This window comes from Ailuropoda melanoleuca, chromosome 12, assembly GCF_002007445.2.
Source record: "Ailuropoda melanoleuca isolate Jingjing chromosome 12, ASM200744v2, whole genome shotgun sequence".
NCBI classification, from domain to species: domain Eukaryota; kingdom Metazoa; phylum Chordata; class Mammalia; order Carnivora; family Ursidae; genus Ailuropoda; species Ailuropoda melanoleuca.
In genome coordinates, this window is record NC_048229.1 from 81,440,527 (window position 1) to 81,461,344 (window position 20,818).

Here is a 20,818-nt window from a genome sequence, read left to right on the forward strand (position 1 = left end):
AGATCACTTAGGATCGATTTAATGTTAAAGGGTTTCTCTTCTGAGTCGGCCAGATCCCGCCCAAAACCCCTACTCCGCCACAGGGGATTTTCTGGCGGAGACGGTGGGAAGGGTCCCTCTGGTGGGCTGCGGTGGTAGCACACCAAATTTTGCTACCTGAAATCACGGTCATCACACCGGAGGCCACAGCCGCAGGTGCCACCCAGAAACCTCTCCGGTCCCGGCGAGCTCTTTGCTGTCCAATCTCAATTTGTCCTGCTACAGTTTATTTCCATTTCCGCTCAACCCTGTTCCAACCTCAAGAGACCTTTCCTGAGGAGTGAAGGACACGTGGGGTGGGGGGATGGGTAACCACGACACAGAGGCTGCGCAAACCCCTCCTCAGGCCGCGGGCAGAGTCCTCCAGGCGCCCGCTGTCCCTGGTAAGGCCCACGCGGGGTGCACAAGCAGCCCCAAGGATCCTGTTCACATGCAGATGTGCGTGGGTGTGAGGGACCTGGGAGGTGGGGGCTGTTCCCAGTCAGCGGACAGGTGCTTGATGCGGTTCCAGCTCTAAGCCTTGGTCACGTTTCACACATTCAAAAACCAATTCAAGACCAGGTGGGATGGGGGCACCCACAGTGGAATATGAGGGACTGTAACGGAAGATGGACGCAGGGACCAGTGTGCATGAGAAGAGCAGGAGTGTTCTGGGGAAGCGCCGGGAGGCCGAGGACAAGACCGTGCATGCGGTGCTCTGCTCAGTAAGGAGCGTCCCACAGAGGGGCAGTGCACTTCTCAGTGCTTTGCGTAAAGAGAAATGAGCAAAGACAGGAGCACCGGGAGGCAGAGCTCCGCTGTCACGTAATCTACAAGCTGCGGCGGGGGTGCCTAGATTGAGGCTGATCAGAGCAAACCTGTGGTTTCTGGTATCCAGAGGGACGTCCACTGATTATGTCCACTGATATAAATAATGGACTATGTAAACGGAGAGAAGAAACTCTTTCTTAAAACAGAAATGCAAATAAGAAATCACCACCAATACTATCACCAGGAAGATTCATCAAGGGGCACGAATATCAGGGACAAAGTATGACGATGTTTGCAGGTGATGCTAGCAGTCTTAAAATTTGTCCCCACAAGATACTCAACAGAGAAGGAAAATATAACATCACGGGGGAGATGCCTGGCCCACACCACCTGTCCCAGATGAACAAGACAGCAACACCGTGTGCCTGGTGTCAAGCACTGAGGGCAAAATACCACGTCTATGGGACTCTTGCCAAGAGCTGTGACCTCAATGTCATCATGTCAAAATGTCACATCAGCCCGAGTGGAAAGGCAGTCTGCAGAATAACCGGCCAGTAGGCCTCCAAGTCAGAGTGCCTAGGGGGCTCAGCTGGTTAAGCGTCCAACTCCTGATTTCAGCTCAGGTCATGGTCTCAGGGTTGTGAGATCGAGCCCCATGTCAGGCTCTGTGCTGGACGTGGAGCCTGCCTGGGATTCTCTGTCTTCCTCCCCTCCTGCCCAACCCCCACGCTTGCTCTCTGCACTCACACTACCTCCTAAAAAGAGACAAAAAACCGACCGTCTAGGTCACAAAGACAAATGGGACTGTCCCAGGTTGGAAGAATGCAGGCATCGCAAGTAAATCACGTCGGGGTGGTTTCCTGATTTGAGCAGTTACACACAGTCAGTCAACTAGAAGGCGGACGTGTGGGATGCTGGTATACAGAAGTATACAGAAACTGTGCAAGTTGCAACTTTTATGTACGCTTAAAATTATTTCAAGGTAAAATCTTAAAAAAAAATTTAAAATTTCAGACTCTTAACTCCATCTGTAGGGGTGGGGCCTGAGAACACGCATACGTCTCCCCACCCACCCCACCCACCCCCCTCCAGGTGCCCTCCTCAGCCTCCTGCATGGGGGCTGGAGAGCCCTGTCAAGGGCCCACCTGTGGCTCCCCACCCTACCCAAGGCCACTAAAGCAAAGCCAGAGAAAGTTCTCAGGGATCAATTTGTTTACTCACAACAGCATTTTAGGAAAATGGGCAAACATGCCCACTGCTCTCTGATGAGCCACAGCTGTGGACCTCTGCACCCACCAGGCACCGGGACAGTCAGGATCTTCTCTGAACACCCAGCACGTGGGTGCCCGGAGAGACCACAGCCAGGGAGTAAGGCGAGGCCGGCATTGTGGAGGAAAAGCCAGACAGCACACTGACCCGCCCTCTGGGGTCTCACACCACAGTCTCGAGCATCAAGGCAGCTCCAACGCAACTGACTGCCCCAAATGCCCAGGGACAAGCAAGTCCAGAAGAATCACATGTGGCGAGTCACGGTGAAGGTCTCCAACATGTCTGCTCACAAGAGCCACTGGTGTGAGGACAGCCTGGGCAGCCGGAGGCCTCTGGGAAAGGCTGGTCGGGCGGTCAGCTGTACACGGAGCCAAGCCCCACTCACTACCAACCATGAAGTTCTCACCAGCTCAAACAAAAGGGGGCTCGGACCCAATGAAGGGTGCACTGCTGTCTGCTCCTTGTATTTTGGCAAAAAAAGAAAAAACCCTGGAAGCTTCAAGAAAACAAAGTAAACTTCAGGAAATGAAAATCACGGGAACTGCTGCTGTCCCAGAAACTCATAGGGAGGAGCTGCTGCTAGTTGCTCGGCCGCGGCTGCCACGGCTTCCCCAAAACTGGCTCCCCCGGGGTGCCTCTCCGAGCACGCAAGCCCCTCTGGCTTCCAGGTCGCAAGGTGTGAGCCCACAGGCAGAAGAGACCAGTCGGGCGGGGGGGAGGGACCCATTATTTACAGTACAGAAAAGAACGACGCAGACACAGGACCCCCAGCAGGACCGTGAGACCACCTGCTCCTCGCTGAGAGGGACCTCAGTGCAGACCTGAGTTCCTACAGGACACGCAGCACACCCCTTGGGGCTCGCAGCCCTCCAGAGGCAGCAGTGGAACGAGGATGTGGGCGGGCCTCCTGGGTGGGCATGCCTGACTTGGAGCATGGCACCTGATGCCGGGGATCAGCTGGCCTCCAGGTGCCTGGCAGCAGGAAGCAGTCCTGACCCCACTGGCTGACCACTAGCAGCACATCTGCCATGACACGGAGTCTGAAAGCCCCCATGGCCCACCTGGCTGGCACCCACTGGTCAGTCCCCGTCAACGTCTCAGAAGGTGGGAGGACAGAGGGGGGCCTGCAGAACCCTGAGCTGGTCAGCCCAGAGTCACAGAAATAACTCACAGAAGTCAGAAGTTTGTGCAAACTCACCCACCAGGACACACAGCCACCGTCTATGCTAAGAGGGACAACTCCCAGGCCTGGAGGGAAGGGCCACGCTGCAGGGTGTGCAGAAAGGCAAGAGGCATGGGGAGAGAGATGGAGCCCTCCTCCCCGGCCCTTCCTGCACGTCAAGGCCAGGGAAGCAGGGCCCTGCAGGAGGGCTCGGCTAGTTTCTTAAGGCGGCCAACCTGCAAAACAACACCACAACTCCTATGAGTGCGGGCGAGGGACGGTGGAGCCTCTGAGCGGCTATGCGCTCAGTGCAAGAGGCTAGCCCTGGGGCCAAGGGCCCCTCACCCCTCCATTGGGCCATGACCTCTCCTCACAAGCTCAGCTTACAAGGCTGTCCTGCGATAGCACAGGAAAAGCTTGGGGAGCGGCCCCAAGTATCTGTTACGTGAGCTCCTAAAGCAAACTGCGGACAAGCGTGTGGGCACGCGGCTGACACGGAGCACAGACATCGAATACGGGCAGGGGAGAGAGGCACCAGATGGAACCCAGGCTGGGCCTCGGGTGGGGGACTCCTCCGAAGGAGCAGCACCCCTGGGCTAAAGCCCTGTCACGTGAGCTCTCCTCCCGAGGCCTCGGAATTCCCTTCTTCCCTTCCCTTGCAATGCGCCTCCTTCCCCCACAACCACAGCGTCAGAGGATAGGGCGAACAGCCCAACATCTGGGGCGCTGAGCCCACCTCCGAGACAGCTGGTCCTCCTGGCTGCGCATGGAGCTCTCGCCCACGGCAGACGCGCCCTCGGGCAGCTGGCTGAGCTGGTCCAAGACCTCCAGGCCGTTCTCCTCGGCGATCTGCACAATGAGGCTGTCCACCTGCTCCTGCGGTGTGGTCAGTGTGGTGGCCGAGCTCATGGAGTCCTCCATTACCTGGGGGTCGTGTTCTGGGCAGGTGGGTGCAGGCCCTGGGACCTCCTCCGCAGCCCCACTTCTGGCCACTCCTCTCAACCGTGTTTCCTGCTCGCTCCCTCCACCCGCAGCCGACCACACCACCACTGTCTCTAGGGCACCTTCTCCAGCGTTCTCAGTCCCCTGGGCATTAAGCTGGCCACCACTCTGGAAGACGCACTCACACCCTAGCCCTGGGCCTCCCTCTTATGTGCTAGGCCTCCATGTGCTGGTCCAGACACCACGAAAGTCAGGTGCTCTGGAGGTGGCCCCCACCGAGAGGGCCAGCCACACGAGCCACCCCTGGACGCACTCCCCTGCACGCCCAGAGCACAGGTGACATACCGATGTGTGCACATCCAGGTTCTGCACCTGCTGCTCAAACCTGTCCATCACCGCAGAGACCTTCTGCAAGTCCATGGTACTGAGCGCCCTGTCCAGGGCTTTGGTCACCTGCGCCATGTTCTTGGTCACCTGGCACAGAAGAAAGCAAGGAGGCAACAGAGCTGAAGCAAGGAGACGTCACCCACTGCAGATGGGTCCTCGGCACCCTCCCCAGGCACGCAACCCCCCAGGGCTAACAAGACTCCAGCCCTGGCCTAGCCGTGTTCAGGACAGGCTGGACCTCTCGCGGCCGCAAAGCTCTTTTGTGGCAGGTCTCCAGGAAATGCTGTCAACTAAGCAACAGACATGAGACCCAAGCCATAGCCACTTAAGAAAAATCTGAGGACCCCTTATCTAGTCCTTTGGTGCCGCCCTTACGGCATGGAGGGGTTCCCCACTACACCACCAACGGGGTCTGACATGGCTCTTCCTGCCCAGCCAGGCTCCTCCTCGACTCTGCTGGCAGAAGCTGACCCACGTGGCGTATGACCCTGGGCATGAGCACTCACCCCCTTCATGGTCACGGCGGTCTGCACCTTGGAGGCCACTGCATCCACGCGGGATGCCATGCGGAGCCAGTTCACGCCTTCATTCTTTTTGCGGATGGCATTCTCGGCGTACACACGGGCACACTCCACGTTCTTCTGCTGAAGAGCCTGAAATTTGGGGGAAGCACCAGCTAGGAGAATGTGGCTGTTTGTATGAACGCTAGCCGGCCTGTGGAGGGGCCTGGTCCTGGCTTTTCCCGGGGAGAGATCTGCTAGCACGGGTCAGGCCCTTGGCCCGTGACTGCCGTGAAAATGCAGAAATGCCAGCCCCTAGCCTGTTCAGGAACCAGGGTGTCCAGGCAGGGTGCCAGACCAGCCCGCGCTGGGGGCTACACAGGAGACCTGGCCCCAGGGACACAGCCGCCTTTCCCACCTTACAGCCCGTCTCTTCCCACCACACACCCTCGTCAGTCTCTTCAGCTGTCCGCACCACAGGAACTCACAAAAACCACAGTGGCAGATGCTGACGCCAAAGCAAGCAGGTCCGTGGAGGAAGATGAAGGAGCAGACTGGGGCCAGTCCTCCAGTTTCCCTTCTGCCCTGGGAGCACCAGTTTGGGTGAGGGGGTCACCAAACTCTAACACCCCAGGAGCTAACCTACCCATGCAACAGCTTTCAGAAAGTCCCCACGGAGAGCAGCCAGAGCCCCCACCACCTCTCCTCTGCCCACTTCTGATGCTCGAGGCACGGGCTATGCAAGGAAGAGGGCAGGAAGGGCCAGGGTCGTGGTAGGGACGGCTGGAAGCCCACATCCCACACAGTTTGTGAAAAACGCGTGTTCAGTACTTTGGAAGTGAATAAAAAGCACGGATGTCCCGTGAAAAAAGCAAAGGCAAAACACGGTCCTTTTGCTCTGGACGCCCTTCGTGGGCAGGGAGGCAGGGAGGTGCCACTGCAGGCCTTGAGCAGGCTCCTGAGAGAACACCCGCGGCCGGAGTCGTGGGGTGTGCCTCACACAAAAAGACGACACCAGAATGACGCAGCCGAAGCCACAGAAGTGAGGTGCGCGGCCCGGGCACGGTGCAGCCTACCTTCTTCACTTTGGCCTGCTCTGCCTTGGAGTCCTTCTCCGCCTTCTTGGCCAGCTTCTCCAGCTGCTTTGCCGTGAACTGAGCAGAAACAGGACGCTCGGGTCAGACACACGCGGCCCGCCCTTTGGTACCTTTCCCACCCTCCTCAGCACAGAGAAGGTGCCCAGCCTGCCACTGTCCTCACGGCCTGGGGCTGCACGGAGGGAGCTCACTGGGTCTCTGAGGCTCAGGGAACAGGGAGGGCTATGACGGTTTCCTAAAATGTCCTAACCCAGGACACCGAACATAAACCCTGCCCAGAGTGGAAAGTTAAAAAGCCAACTCATACAGGGGCGCCTGGGCAGCTCCGTCGGTGAAGCTTCAGGCTTCAGCTCAGGTCATGATCCCAGGGTCCGCGGATCGAGCCCCACGGTGGGCTCCCTGCTCAGCGGGGAGGCTGCTTCTCGCTCTGCTCCTCACCACCCCGCACCACGCTCACAATCTCACTCTCTCAAGTCAATAAATAAAATCTTAAAAAAAAAAAAAAGCCAACTCACACAATCACTACTGCTCACGGACTTTGTTTCTTTCCTTTTTTAAAAGATCTATTTATTCATGAGAGAGAGAGTGCACGGGCACAAGGGGGAGGGGCAGAGACAATCTCAAGCAGACTCCCGGAGCAGCACAACATGGGGCTCGAACTCAGGACCCCGAGATCATGACCCGAGCTGAAACCAAGAGTTGGACGCTCTACTGACTGAGCCACCCAGGCGCCCCTACCTATGGATTTTCAACTTCCGGAGAAAACTCGATAGATTCTGTTTCAGGCGACCCCAAGTGGTAATACAGAATTCCTGATGAACATACGCCTCAAAGTGGTCTCTTCCCAGAACGCTGTCTTTGTCAAGGGCTGCTGGGCAGTGCGTGCTCCCAGGCCCGGTCGGACTGGGCCCCACAGGTCCCCCCAAAAGGCCTCATTTGACCAGGAGGCCGGCAGGAGAGAATGCTCAGGTAACCAAGTGTAAGAGCAACCTTCCAGAGGCCCACATAGCTTCCCTGCTGGTGGCGTTCCCTCAGCCTGAAGCACCCGCCCGCCTGCCTGGGAGGAACCCCCACTGCCCCTCAGCACCCCCCTAACTTGGGACTTTCTGTCACATAGAAAGGGTTTCTTGTCTGCCTACCTCACACTCCTACATTTTTTTTTTTAATTTGTCAGAGAGAGCGTGAGCACACGCACAAGCAGGGGGAGCAGCAGGCAGAGGGAGAAGCAGACTCCCCGCTGAGCAGGGAGCCCACCGTGGGGCTCGATCCGGGGACCCTGGGATCATGACCTAAGCTGAAGGCAGACACTTCACTGACTGAGCCACCCAGGTGTCCCCTCCTACGTTCCTTCAGGGAAAAAAATCCAGATTTTTCTGACCTGGCCCTGAGCACCTTCCACAAGGCGGAAACTTGCGGAACAAAGTGCCTGGGGCCTTGTGGTGTCCCTGCCCTGCCTCTCCACCGCAAAGCCCGTGTGGTGAGCTAGTCAGCAGCTCGGGCACATCACTCCCGCCCAGTCTTTCAGAACTAACCACGCACGGTTAACTGTGAAGGCCTTTAAGGGAAATGTGGCAGAAGCCGGCCCGGGGTTAACTATAGGAGGCATGCTCTGCTGCTCAGAACACTCTCCTTCAAAGTGATTTTAAAGAATTTGAAACCACAGCCTTAAATGCCTGATGGAACATCAAGGGCTGCCCCTAACACCCAGGTTGTGTTTTTTAAAGGTAACATGCTCACTCCCTCACGGACAAGCCCACGTGATCTGCTTCTGCTCAGCCCAAGACAAGGAAAGGATTAATATGCCATCAAGCCAACTCAGTAACCTCCCCTTTGTCATCAGTCCAGAAAAGCACGGTGCAGAAATCATGCAATTTGTAATCTGTCCTTCTGAGTGTGACTGACACCATTTGTCCTCATTTGCTAACCACCAAGACAGGATTGGGGTGAAAGGTCATTCAGTACATACCTTCAACTGGAACAGAGTATCTGCAAAGAAAGGAGATGGTTTGAGGATTTCAACTGTGACAAGTGGCACTTCTAACAAGCATGCGGAAGCCACTAAGACCCTCCTTGACACAGAGGGCTGGAGCAGGATGCAGGCATGGACGGGGCCTTCAGGGAGGCCCAACCCGCACTGGAGGCAGAAGACGGACTTGTGCACCAGTTCTGCCCCCTCAACAGCCAGAGAGCAAATGTAGAGGCTCCCTAACCTGATTCCTTATAGGTAATACCAGGGTGGTACCAGCTGACCTCAAGGGTTAGTGTGCAGACAAAACAGGTCATGGATGCAGCATGTAGCCCACAGTGAAAACCGGAATGGTGGTTTGTAATTAAGGCAACTTTACAAAGGCCCTTGGGATTCTCTCCCAATTTAATAAAGCTCAGTATTGGGCAATCTGTATTTTATATACTCTATCTCCCGAAAAGTAAATGGATAAAAGTAGCAAGATGATGACTCCTAGGCTATCAAAGACCTGACCCACAGACAGAGACCACCCTCCACGGCATCTGGCATGCCTGAGCCATCAAGTCGGGCTCAGGTGACTCCCTGTCCACAGGGAGGAACCAAAGACACTTGAGAGTATTAACAGCTACCTCTCTGGATAGCCACACTTGCTACTCACTCACCAAAACTCAAGAGGCATGCAGATCCAGATTCGTGTTTAAACTAACTTAATTTGTTCCATTTTCAAATTGTAGAATGCCTGAAAGGGTTTACCACACTAGCCTAGAATGAAGAAACGAAATCTGCAACCAGAACGAGGGTGTGGAGTGTTCACAAATGCAAATCAAGGCCCCCAGCTGAGACCCTTGGGGTTTCAGGCCCTGTGCAAGCCCTGGTCAAGGCCAAAACCGGCTGTGGAATCCAAGGATCAGAGCTAGACACAGGTGGCAGGCAGAGTGCCTCCCGCAGGGAAAACAAGGCGAGGTGCGGCCAGCTCTCCCACTCTCCAACTTACGGAGTGACTTCAATCACCGTCTCTCCCTGCCTCCGCTTTCTCATCTACACTTGAGCAGCAGGAACAGACTCTCGAGAGCAAAGAGCTGTTAAAGCAAACCCTAACGCTGGAAAACAGTGAGACGACCAAAAGAAAATCACCCCGAGGGCTGGCAAACTGCGGAGTAAAACCCAACACTGTGGTGGGGGTGCGGGGTGAGATGCTGTTCATCTTCTGAGGCAACCCGTACAGAACTTCCTTCGTGACGATGACGTGGTTGTACAGCTCTTTACGTTTCACGAAGGGATTTTCAAAGCCGCTCTACCACACACGTTCCAGCCAACGTCCGTCCCTCACCTCATCACCCATCCTTCCAGTTCCCTGGTGCCCTGAGCGCGGGGCGGCGCAGAGTGTGTGCCGCAGGCAGCAGGGGCCATCCAGCGCCCAGCCCACACGCACAACCGTGCCGGGCACGTAGTAAGTGCTTCCCGCCTGAGCTCTTCTTATTTCCCTTAGTGGTGCTCTGGGGACAGGGGTGCAACTGCTTCTTTTCCGGTGCCCTCGGACCTGACACCCCGGGGCCCCAAAGGCCGATGTCCCCCGCCGGTAAAGGAGCTGGGGTGTGGGGGCGGTGGACGCGGAGGGGCTGGGGGAAGGGGGTGTGGGTCCGGTATCGACGGCGACGATCGGGGTCCGGGGTCCCTGAGGCCCGCGGGACCCGCCCTCCCCCGGCGGGCGGGGTCTCTTACCGTCCATGGCGGGTCCGGCAGCGGCAGCCCTCGCAGGAACTGACGCACGGGATCCCGGGTCCGACTCGATCGCCCCTACCAGCTCCGCCGCGCGGGAACTTCCGGGGTCGCCGCCCACTTCCGGCGAGCGGCAGCTCTCGCGAGAGCACGGCGCTGGTCCGGCGGGCGGGGCGTTGCCGTGGTGACCCGTGCCGCTCGGCCGCGGACCATCTGTGAGTCAGTCGGGCTGGGCGCCCGCGGAGGTGCGGAGTGCCGGGCTGCGCCGGCGGGGGCGGTGGGCTCACCTATGGGACTTTCCAAAAGCAAACACAAATCCAGGAAAGGTAAAGGAGCGCCGGCCGCCGTCTCCTCGGCCCCGTGGCCGCAGTTCGCGCGGGGCTGGGGCGTGCCGGGCGCCCGAGTCCTCCCTGGTGACCGCGCCTCGGGGTCTTTTCACGCAGGCAGATGTCCAAGTTCAGAAAAGTGGAAGTGATGCTCTGGACCAAAGCCGGCAGCTGGAGGGTGGGGACCCATGGCTTTAGCTTCAGGAAAGGAATACGACTAATTCGTTGTCCGTGGATTTCAGGGGAGGAGAAAAAGAAGGGGCGCGGCTACTCGATTGCAAAGTCTAAGGAAAGGTCGATGGACAGGCGTTCTCAAGAGACCCAGAAGCCTCCAGACACCAAGCCTGCACAGAGCTTCCAAGGGAAGAAGGGGGCAGCCAAGCGACAGCGGCCTTCTTCGTCTGAAGTCGGAGGTAGGACGTGCCCAGGACGGGACAGAACCCGAGGCCAGGGAGTTTGGCGGTGGGATACTAATGGCAGGGGCTCTAGGACCTTTATCTAGGAGGCAAATATCCAGAATTGTAGGCGGAAAATGTGAGTGCAGCAAAGGTTTCGGTGAGTCCCCACGGGATGGCGCCCAGAGGATAGTGAAGAGGGGCTCCACAGCGCACTCCCCGAATCCCCAGCGTTCCGCAGACCGGAACCGAACCGTGGAAGGCTGCTTCAGTGTGGGGTACATTCGTATAAGAAGGGGTGTGGGAGCCCCTGCCTAGGCACGGGGATCAGAGGGACCGGAATGTTTCTGGGACAAAGGGGTTCCACAGTTTGGCAACTTTATTCACTTTGTTAACAGCCCAGCATGGCTTGACCTCTGCATGTGGGTGGGGGGGATGAGGCCACAGAAGCAGCCGGAATAAGAAGTCTTTCGTCTGTTTTGTCATGTGCATTATGGAAATGGACCTGTTAAACTAGTTAAAACAAGGGAGGTGTGATGGGGTTTGTGCCTCGGAAAAGTCTTTCCCCAGAGTAGAGGCTTTTGGGGGCAGTGAGCAGACCTGTCCTAGGTCTGAGTAGGAGCTAATGGAGCACGGGCAGTAGGAATTCCAAAAGGATCCAGGATGTAGAACCAGCAGAAACCGCTGTGGGATGAGATGGGGGAGGTCCAGGGGCGTTTGTTTCACTGACCATGAGAACGGATGGTCGGTGGATCAGAGGAGGTCAGGAGGAATGCTGGCCTGGCGGGGAGAGGAGCTGGGCATGGGTAGGCTCAGATTGAGGCACCTGCGAGATCGTCAAGGACAGGAAGCTGTTTGAAATGAAGGTGTTGGGCTTGGGAGCAAGGCCTGGACTTCAGATGTACACACCCTTGCTTAAGAGTGGAAGACTGCAGGGAGGGCCAGAGTCCCGGGGAGGAGGTTTGGAGAAAGCTACCACTCTGTCAGGAGCCTTCCAGCTGCAAGCCACAAAACAGCCAACAAATGCAGCTTTACTGCTGAGTGCTTCAGTGTCACCCAAAGAAAGGGTCAGAGGAGGACACTCAGGGTGGCTTGGTCAGCAGCGTGCAGTGACATCAAGGACTGTTTGGATCTACACTTTTGCCACCCTCGGTATCCACGGTCCCCAGAGGGCTGGATGGCTCTGGGTGTCACATGCAGACAGGACTGCTGGCCCGTCCGTGAGAGGCTGTTCTTTTTGGGAGGAGAACCTTCCCCTGCTGGACCTCACTTGCCCAACATTGCTAGGATGGGCTCAAATGTGAAAATTCTGGGGCTGGACCTCTATCAGCAAGGGCAGGTGTGGGCAGGGGCAGTGCCTGCTGGAGAGGCACCAACAGTGTCTGTCACACCCTCATTTCAGAGGGTAGAGAGAAGTTGGACATAGAGGGGAAAGGTCAGAGAGCAAGAGTGAGGAGGACTTTGAAGAAAGAAGGTGAAGAGTGTGGTTTCTGCATATGAGGAAACATCTCAGCAATAACACAGAGCAGGCTACGGACACATGCTGCACCGTGAAGGTGATACTCCAGCGAAACAGGCCAGATGTAAAGACCACATGTATTATCGTTCCATTTACGTGAGATGTCCAGAAAAGGCAGATTTATATAAAGGGAAGGCTGGACTAAGGGTGGGAACAGAGATTAGCCACAAATGGGCAGAAGAGGTCGTCTGAAGGTGATGGAAATTGGATCAATGGGTGTCCAACTCTGAAAGTTTGCTAAAAATCATTGAATAGTATGCTTTAAACAGGTGGTATGTAAATTATAATGCAACAAAACTGTTAAAAAAGAAAGAAGGTAATAATTAAAAATTCTCTCTCAAAAAGAAAGAACATAAAATAATCGACAGTGTTATATATTGCAAAGAGACTGAGTAAATCCAGAAAAGACTCCATTGAATAAGGCAAGTCGCTGGTCTTGGTGGCCCTGCAGAGAGCACAATCCAACAGTCAGAAGTGAAGACAGACACTTGGTCTGCCAGGTAGAACATCTAAACAGGGCAAGAGGACCTTCTCTCAGATTTGTGTCTTAAAGCTGAAGAATTTCCCTATTAGATTTGGAAAAGGTAGGATTTTTGGAAGTCAGTTTCCTTCAATTAACCTAGTCCCATAGAAGCCTTAGAGAAATGGAGAGTCCTGACGAGTCAGACCTTCTGTGCCTTACATAATTAATAAAAGTAGGTCTTACTACTATGGAACAGGAATCGGAAAGTTCTTCCTGGGGTCGGGGAGGGGGAGGCTAGCTGACTGGAGGACTCTGTACGGTGATAAACTTCTGCGTCTTGTTTGGGTGATGACAAAGGTGCATACAATTGTGAAAACTCATCCAGCTGAACGTGTTAAGAACTGTGCATTTGATCTTGTGTGAACTGTGCCTCAAAAAGCATGGCGTATACATGAGTCCTTGTCTCTTAGAGCTGCGCCCAGAATACTGAAGTATAAATCGATGTGGTTGATGGAGATGGTCTGAAATTTGTTGCAAAGCGAACGAGTATAGTGTGGCTGAGGGTATTTTCCAAAGGCAGCCACACCTCCTTCTCCTGAGACCTTGAGGGGCCCCCCCACCTGAGGGAGCCTCCTTAAATTTCTGCAAGCTTGACATTTTCTTGGAACCAATAGCATGAGGTGACAGTGGTCTCTGAGGCGGGGCCATGAAAGGTGATGCAGTCCTGCCCTGCTCACCGGAACACAGGCTGGTGCTTGGACCCTGAGCTGCCTGCCACAGCATGCTGCAGAGAGGCTCAGCCCCTCCGGGGAGGCTGCTAAGTGCCTTCCAGGCCAAGTGCCAGACTCGTGAGTGAACAGACCGTTAGGTGGTGGTAGCCGCTGGCCTTTTGAGTATTCCCAGCTGAGCCACAAGGACACCATGTAGCAGCAGCATCAGTGACCAGCCCTGGGAGTAGCCATCTTGCATGTCTGGCCCTGTGGAACCTTCAGAGGACTGCAGCTCCAGACAACATTCGACTGTAGCCACCTGGGGACCATAAGTGATATCTGCCTAGTCAAACCTGTCCTGAATTCCTGAATTCCTGACCCTGAACATTGTGAGAAAATAAAACGACTGTTTGAAGCTAATAAAGTTTGGGGTAAGGTGTTATCCAGCAGTAGTAACCAGAACAGAGGGTGAGTGCTGGGTCAGAGATAACGTTTGACTGTGGGTTTTAACTGCGGCAGCTGTGTGATGGGGTATGTCATCTTGTCTCGGTACTTACATATATACTTAAAATTTTGCATTACCAAATCCACATACATACATTATATAGATCAATACATCACACATATGCAATCAGCCCATTCCAAAAAAGACCCTAATTTTTCTACAAATAAATGACATCAGGGCACGTGGGTGGCTCGGTTGGTTAAGTGTCTGACTCTTGATTTTGGTTCAGGTCATGATCTCAGGGTTGTGAGATCAAGCCCTGCATCGGGCTCTGTGTTGGGTGTGGAGTCTGCTTAAGATTCTCTCTCTCCCTCTGCCCCTCCCTGTGCTCTAAAAAAAAAAATTTTTTTTTTAATGACATGAAAAAAGGAGGGTGTCTTAGTCTGCTTGGGCTGCCGTAACAAAATACCACACACAGGGTAGCTTCAACAACAGACAGACATTTGTCATAATCCTAGAGGCTGAGGAGTTGCACAACCTGGGTACCATGATTTGGTTCCTGAGGGGAACCCCATCTTGGCCTGCAAACAGCCATCTAATTGCTATGTCTGCACATGGCTGAAGAAAGAGGACTGTGGTCTCTTCCTCCTGCTGTAAGGGCATTGATCCCATCAAGGGGGCTCTACCCTCATGACCTCAACTCAACCTGATTACCTCTCAAAGGCCTCACCTCCAAATACCATCCCACTGGGGATGAGACCTTCAACACATGACTTTTGGGGGGATACAAACATTCAGTCCATAGCAGAGAGGGCTGTACAAGGACATTTGAGGGACCTAGGTACCAAATACAGTGTGGGCCTGGGCTAAGTCATTCTTGAGATAACCAAATTGGGCATTAGATAATAATAAGGAATCAATGGTACTTTTCTTAGACATAACAAGGCTATTGTGTTGATGCTAAAACAACCCTTATTGGATAGAGCTCTATATAGCCTTATTTATGGGTAAAATTATGTCTGAGATTTGCTTGAAAATACTCAGAAGGAAACTGAGGAAGACAGACAAAACAAGGTGAAGCTGAGTGATGCATGTATGGGTACTCACTACACTATTCTATTTTCGTGTGTCTGAGTATTTCCATAATTTTTTTGAAGCTAGAGTGTGCTTATTTGCAATAAATTTTTTAAAAAGATTTTACTTATGTACTTGACAGAGACAGCGAGAGAGGGAACACAAGCAAGGGGACTGTGAGAGGGAGAAGCAGGCTTCCCGCCGAGCAGAGAGCCCGATACAGGGCTCGATCCCAGGACCCTGGGATCATGACCTGAGCCACCCAGGTGCCCCTGTAATAAATTTTGAAAAAGAAGAGAAACTTAAGGAACATTTGTGTGTCAGCTACTAAAAATATACTGAGTGAAAAAAGCAAAGTACAAAAGGTCACATGCTGCATGACTCCATCTATATAACGTCCTCCCAGTGACAAAATTATAGAGATGGGAGAACAGACCAGTGGTTGCCAGGGGTTAGGGATGGCAGGGAGTGGGGAGGTTGCAGGGCGAGAAGCCTGTAGCTATCAAGGTACAGCGAGAAGGAGGTCTTTGTGGTGACAGAACAGTTGTGTATCTTGATCTTAGTGATGTTTATGGGATGGAATGGCATAGAGCACACGTTGTGCCAAAATCACTGTCTCGGTCTTGTCATACTGCAGTTACAGAAGATGTTACCACTGGGACCACTGGGCGAAGCTGCGTGAAGGTATATGGGACTTCTCTGGACTTCTGCAACTTTCTGTGAATTTATAACTTCAAAGTTAAAAGTTTAAAAATGTATCAAAATTGGGGCATCTGGCTGGCTCAGTTGGTAGAGCGTGTGACTCTTGATCTCAGGGTTGTGAGTTTGAGCCCCAGGGGGGTAGAAGTTACTTAAAAATAACTTAAAAATAACATCTTTTTAAAAACCTATCAAAATTTATTATTAAATTTATTTAATTAAAATAACGTAGTTCCAGGGGCGCCTGGGTGGCACAGCGGTTGAGCGTCTGCCTTCGGCTCAGGGCGTCATCCTGGCGTTACAGGATCGAGCCCCACATCAGGCTCCTCTGCTGTGAGCCTGCTTCTTCCTCTCCCACTCCCCCCTTGTGTTCCCTCTCTCGCTGGCTGTCTCTATCTCTGTCAAATAAATAAATAAAATCTTTAAAAAAAAAAATAACGTAGTTCCAGTATAATATTAGATCAGTGCGGGGTGTGCGGGTGGCTAGGTTGGTGAAGCGTCTGACTTCGGCTCAGGTCCTGGGATCCTGGGATCAAGCCCAAGTAGGGCTCCATGTTCACTCGCTCTCAAATAAAATCTTTAAAGAAATACATCAATGAAATAGAAAATATGGACAAGAATAAGCCCTTACTATGAGTGTGTGTGTATTTGTGTGTAATTAGTGTGTAATAAAACTAGCACTAAAATGAAGTGGCAAAGAAAGGATTATACAGTAAATTATGCTAGGAAAATTGCTTAACATTTTAAGGGAAAGTTCGAGTTGGATTTTAACCTCCTGCCATGTGCTCAAATTCCAGATAAGTAAGAGTGAAGATAAGAAGTGATTATAGGGGCGCCTGAGTGGCTCAGTTGGTGAAGCGTCTGCCTTTGACTCAGGTCATGACCCCAGGGTCCTGGGACTGAGCCCCATGTTGGGCTCCCTGCTCAGTGTGTGGGGGGGTGTCTGCTTTGCTCTCTGCCCCTCCCCCTGCTCGTGCTTTCTTGCTTACTCTCTCTCAAATACATAAAATCTTTTAAAAAAAGTGACTGCAAAAAGATGTACATTTTAATATGCGTCCTCAATAGGGACCATCCTTCTAAGCCTCAAAACAAAGACATTACAAAGATACATTGAAGGATTTGACTACATTAAGAAGTAAAACATCTCTCCAAACCCTCTGCTAACAAATGTAAAACAAATGGTAAGGTCAAAAAATATTTGTACGACGAGTCAATGAATACACACAATAGATACGTTCCCTGACACACTGCTGGTGGAGATACCAATGTTCTTGAAGACGCATCGGTAATATGGGGGCGAAATTCTAAGAGGGCCCCAAGAACCCCACCCCCAGGGAACAAACCCTGCATGATCCCCTCCCCTGGAATGCGGGGCAGAGCCTGTGAATAAGATGGGATGTCACTCCTGTGATCTGGTTGGTAATCTGTTTTTTTTACTTAATCAAAATGGAGTTTATCCAGGTTGAACAGGACCTAACTGGAGAAGCCTTTTTAAAAAAGATAAAAGTGCAGGGGCACCTGGGTGGCTCGGTTGGTTAAGTATCTGACTCTTGATCTCGGCTCAGGTTGTGATCTCAGGGTCCTGGGATGGGGCCTCAGCAGGGAGTCCGCCTGAGCATTGTCTCCCTCTCCCTCTGCCCCCACGCCCACCCCGGCTTGTGCGCTCTCTCTCCCTCCCTCTCAAATAAATCTTTGTTAAAAAAGGGAAAAGTGGGGCGCCTGGGTGGCTCAGTCAGTTAAGTGTCTGCCTTTGGCTAAGGTCACAATCCTAGGGTCCTGGGACTGAGCGCCACATCGGGCTCCCTGCTCAGTCATATTTCAATTTAAAAACAATTTTTTAGGAAGTTGTCATGTTGTGAAGAGCCGTGAGCAACCCCCTGCCAACAGCCAGCAAGAAGGTAGGGACTTCAGTCCCTCACCCATAAATAAATGACTTATACCCAGCAACCTGAATGAGTTTGGAAGGCTGCAGGTCCAGATGAGAACGCAGCCTGGCTGACAGCAGGATCGCAGCTGGACTCTGGACCAGCAGGAACTGGGATGGTAAATGTCCTGCTATTCTAAGTCAGCCACAATCGTCTGTGACGATTTGTGAGCAGTAACCAGCAAGTAGTACAGGTAATATTGACCAAAAAGAAAGTAATGTTCCTAAATGAAGTTTTAAAACTCTAAGATTAAAGTCTCGTTTTGAACTAGAGAACCTCAAAAATATAAGGATATTAATTCTCCCTTAATCTGTGAAATCAGTAACCACAATCAAAACACCACAGGTCTTTTTGCGAACTGGAGCAAATTATTCTGAAGTTTATCTAGGAGAATAAAAATGTAAAAACAGCAGGAAACTGGAAAATGGAGGTGCAAGAGGGACTGACAGGAAAACATGTTGCCACAGAGAGAGAGCTGAGGTGGACATGCAGGGTCTCACATTCACGTGGCGGGGGTGGGGGAGTTCATGATCACGTGAAAGACCTGGAAGAAAGATGGAACCTTCATTCACTGGGTGTTGGGACAACTGACTCGACAACTAAGACAACTTAATATTTTTTCTCAGTACTTACTTGAATTCTACAGGAATCAAACAATTAAACAGAGAAAGTAAAACTGTAACAGTTTTCATAGGTTTGGTGTAGGGAACACCTTTTTTCACTCTGGACCGTGAACAAGCAAAAAGGTGCTCAGCCTTTTTGGAAGTCGATGGTGACCAACGGGCAGGAGTCAATACTTCCATTTTCATGTAACATGGGAAAAGATTTAGCAAACTGACAATTAGGAGAAGGTATGGAGAAATGTCCCATTTACAGATTCTTAGTGGAAATATATATGGATATAATCTTTATGAAAAAGTTTGACAGTATCTACCAAAGTCTTCCTTCTCTTATCTAATAAGCCCTCACAAATGTATAAATATGTACATGCAAGAATGTTAATTACAGCATCATTTGAAAAATATAAATATTGGAGGGGGTGCCCGGGTGGCTCAGTCGGTTAAATGGCTGCCTTTGGGTCAGGTCATGATCCCAGGGTCCTGGGATCGAGCCCCACATCAGGCTCCCAGCTCAGCAGACAGCCTGCTTCTCCCTCTGCCCCTCACCCTACTTGTGCTCTCTCTCACTCTCTCTCTCTCTCTCAAATAAATAAAAATCTTTTTAAAAAGTTGGAAATAACCTAAATTATGCGCATTCAAGGGAGCTGGTAATGTAATGGATGGGCCCCCAGATAGTGGAGTCCAGGCTGCCACGGAAGGGGCCACAACTGTATGTGCAGACATGGAGCTCAGCCAAGCCATCATGTGACCCTAAATACATCACACTGTGCATGCACATATGAAATGTCTGGAAGGAAAAAAATCCTTCCGTGTGAAATTTTTAATTGTTTATTACTTTTTACATCAAATATTCATAGCCTTTCAGTCTTAATATATAAAAGTGTATATAAGTTAATGTAAAAAAATGAACCCCCCAGTTTAAATTAAATGCAAAATATGAAACGCAATTTTTGACTTAATGGTAACAAAAGGACACTCTCAGTGCTTCGCGCAGGCCATGGGCCATTCATTGGTAGTTAAAACAGTCAAAGCTGTGGATGCGGCAATGAAGATGGACAGAGCTCTGGGCCTTGGCATCTCCCTTTACCAGCCGCCTTGAGCACATGACCTCTCTGTGCCTCAGTTCCTTCGTGTGTAAAACGCAGGTCATAAGAGGACCGCCTTCGGGAAGCGCTGTGGGTTGGTGTTCACTGTCATTATTCTCGGCTCAGAATGATGTCTAACGGAGAACGACACCAGCTCCCTGTGCCCCCAGGTAGCCGGGGACATGAGGTGTTTTAAGTGGGCACAAAGCACACTGAAAGCAATAGGACCAGCGTGATAGCATTTTTGTAACAATTACGTGACAATGTGATTAACTCTACCTGCATGCGTATGCCCTCTCTGCAGTGCTTTCACAGAGGCCTGAAAGGCTGTGCTCCCACCTGGAACCCCAGGGGCGTGGGCTGGGAGATGCAGCAGGGAAGGCACGAAGGCACTTGTGCTTATGTATTTTGTAACATTTGACAAACTGGACATTTCACAGGTCTTATGCAATCCTTGTAAGCTTAAGTTTTAGAAAATGTTGTGGCCAATATCAGAAATGTTAATTCTTGGGACGCCTGGATGGCTCAGTCAGCTGAGCGTCTGACTCTTGGTTTTGGCTCAGGTCCTGATCTCAGGGTCGTGAGACTGAGCCCCATGTCGGACTCTGCGCTCAGCGGGGAGTGTGCTTGAGGACTCTCTCTCTCTCCCTCTGCCACTCCCCGTGCTCACACTCTCTCTAAAATAAATAAATCTTTTTTAAAAAAGAAGAAATGTTAATTCTTCCACATTCTGATTGAGAAGGTTCTGTACAGACAGGTTTTCTGTTTTTCAGTTTCTTTGGAAACTGTGTGTCCGAACCTTCACCCCTGGGGCAGACCCTGCCTCCTCTTTCCTCTCTCTGTTCCCTTTACTTCTGCGTCTGTCACACAAGCTGGCCGGCAGCTCAGTGTCTCCACAGTGGGTGGTGAAGAGTGTGTCCCCTTCCCTGAAAAAAGGTGTGTAGCATTCACGACCCTTATGCCCGAGTTGTCAGTTGGTTAAAGCTCTGGAACACTCACTTACTGTTTTGACTGCTCTTTTCCCGAACCACACATCTAATTCTTTTGCTTTGGCCCTAACACAGGCACTGCCTGCCTTGTAGAAGGGCTTTTCCACAGACATGCTAAATACCTGGCTGTTTTCTTCCTTCTAGAGAACCCTGAGGTAAAGGTAAAGGCGAGCAAGGAGAGAGCTGCCGTCCCACAGATCATCATCACGAGAGCCTCCACAGAGACTCTAACCAGCTACAGTTCCATCGGAAGCGAAGAGCAGAGAACCATTAAGGAACAGGTTGAATGGGGCCCCTACTACCGACATAGAAACCCCAGTACAGTAGACGCCTATGATTTCCAAGAATAAACAAGCACCCTGAGTAGCTGGCATTATTCACTGTGCTCTGAGTCTTAGCGATGTGGCAGAAGGGCCATCCTGCCCTGTGGGAAGCCGCAGTTGCCCCTTCAGTAAATGAGGATCCCCCCAGTGACCACCATGATCTTACCTTCCCCAGAGCTGCTGGCAGCTTGGCAGAGGGCAGGAGTGACTCTGGCTCAGAGACTGAACTTGGTGGTAATAAGTGAATTAGCATATCTCTGTCATAACTGGCTATGCAGGACAATGAACCAGTGGCAGGCACATCCCTCTGTCTCTTGGTGGGCAGTGAAAATCCTTCCTGTCCACTTCTGTAGGAGTGTGGTGTAAGTACTTGGCAGTTATAGCCAATGAGATGTCCCCCTTACTTGGAAAAAA

The 20,818-nt window shown here is 52.1% G+C and overlaps 2 protein-coding genes across 3 annotated transcripts; one reads left to right on the forward strand and one right to left on the reverse strand.

The window, feature by feature from the left end:
* Positions 1-1,979: 1,979 nt before the first annotated feature.
* CHMP1A (charged multivesicular body protein 1A) lies at positions 1,980-10,302 on the reverse strand. Of its 2 annotated transcripts, XM_034672699.1 has the most exons (8): positions 9,835-10,302; positions 8,113-8,132; positions 6,126-6,203; positions 5,497-5,634; positions 5,056-5,202; positions 4,508-4,636; positions 3,957-4,144; positions 1,980-3,456 (listed from the first exon to the last, which is right to left on the reverse strand). In XM_034672699.1, exons 1-8 carry the CDS (start codon positions 9,839-9,841, stop codon positions 3,435-3,437), a joined length of 729 nt encoding a protein of 242 aa, XP_034528590.1. In that variant the 5' UTR covers positions 9,842-10,302; the 3' UTR covers positions 1,980-3,434. The 2 variants fall into 2 exon arrangements, with proteins under 2 accessions (XP_034528590.1, XP_002926842.1); XM_002926796.4 differs by lacking the exon at positions 5,497-5,634 and having other exon boundaries at positions 9,835-10,272.
* On the forward strand, positions 10,007-20,446 carry SPATA33 (spermatogenesis associated 33). The gene is made up of 3 exons (XM_034672700.1): positions 10,007-10,076; positions 10,400-10,570; positions 20,226-20,446. Exons 2-3 carry the CDS (start codon positions 10,456-10,458, stop codon positions 20,429-20,431), a joined length of 321 nt encoding a protein of 106 aa, XP_034528591.1. The 5' UTR covers positions 10,007-10,076; positions 10,400-10,455; the 3' UTR covers positions 20,432-20,446.
* The last annotated feature ends 372 nt before the right edge of the window (positions 20,447-20,818 follow it).

Bases quoted from the DNA above. Each gene is read 5' to 3' on its own strand.
- SPATA33 (XM_034672700.1), top strand. From the start codon at position 10,456: ATGGACAGGCGTTCTCAAGAGACCCAGAAGCCTCCAGACACCAAGCCT. The intron at 10,571-20,225 runs GTAGGACGTGCC...TCTTCCTTCTAG, and splicing joins TTCTTCGTCTGAAGTCGGAG to AGAACCCTGAGGTAAAGGTA.
- CHMP1A (XM_034672699.1), bottom strand. The intron at 6,204-8,112 runs GTATGTACTGAA...GTTTCTGCTCAG, and splicing joins ATACTCTGTTCCAGTTGAAG to TTCACGGCAAAGCAGCTGGA. The intron at 3,457-3,956 runs GTGGGCTCAGCG...GTTGTTTTGCAG, and splicing joins GAGGACCAGCTGTCTCGGAG to GTTGGCCGCCTTAAGAAACT.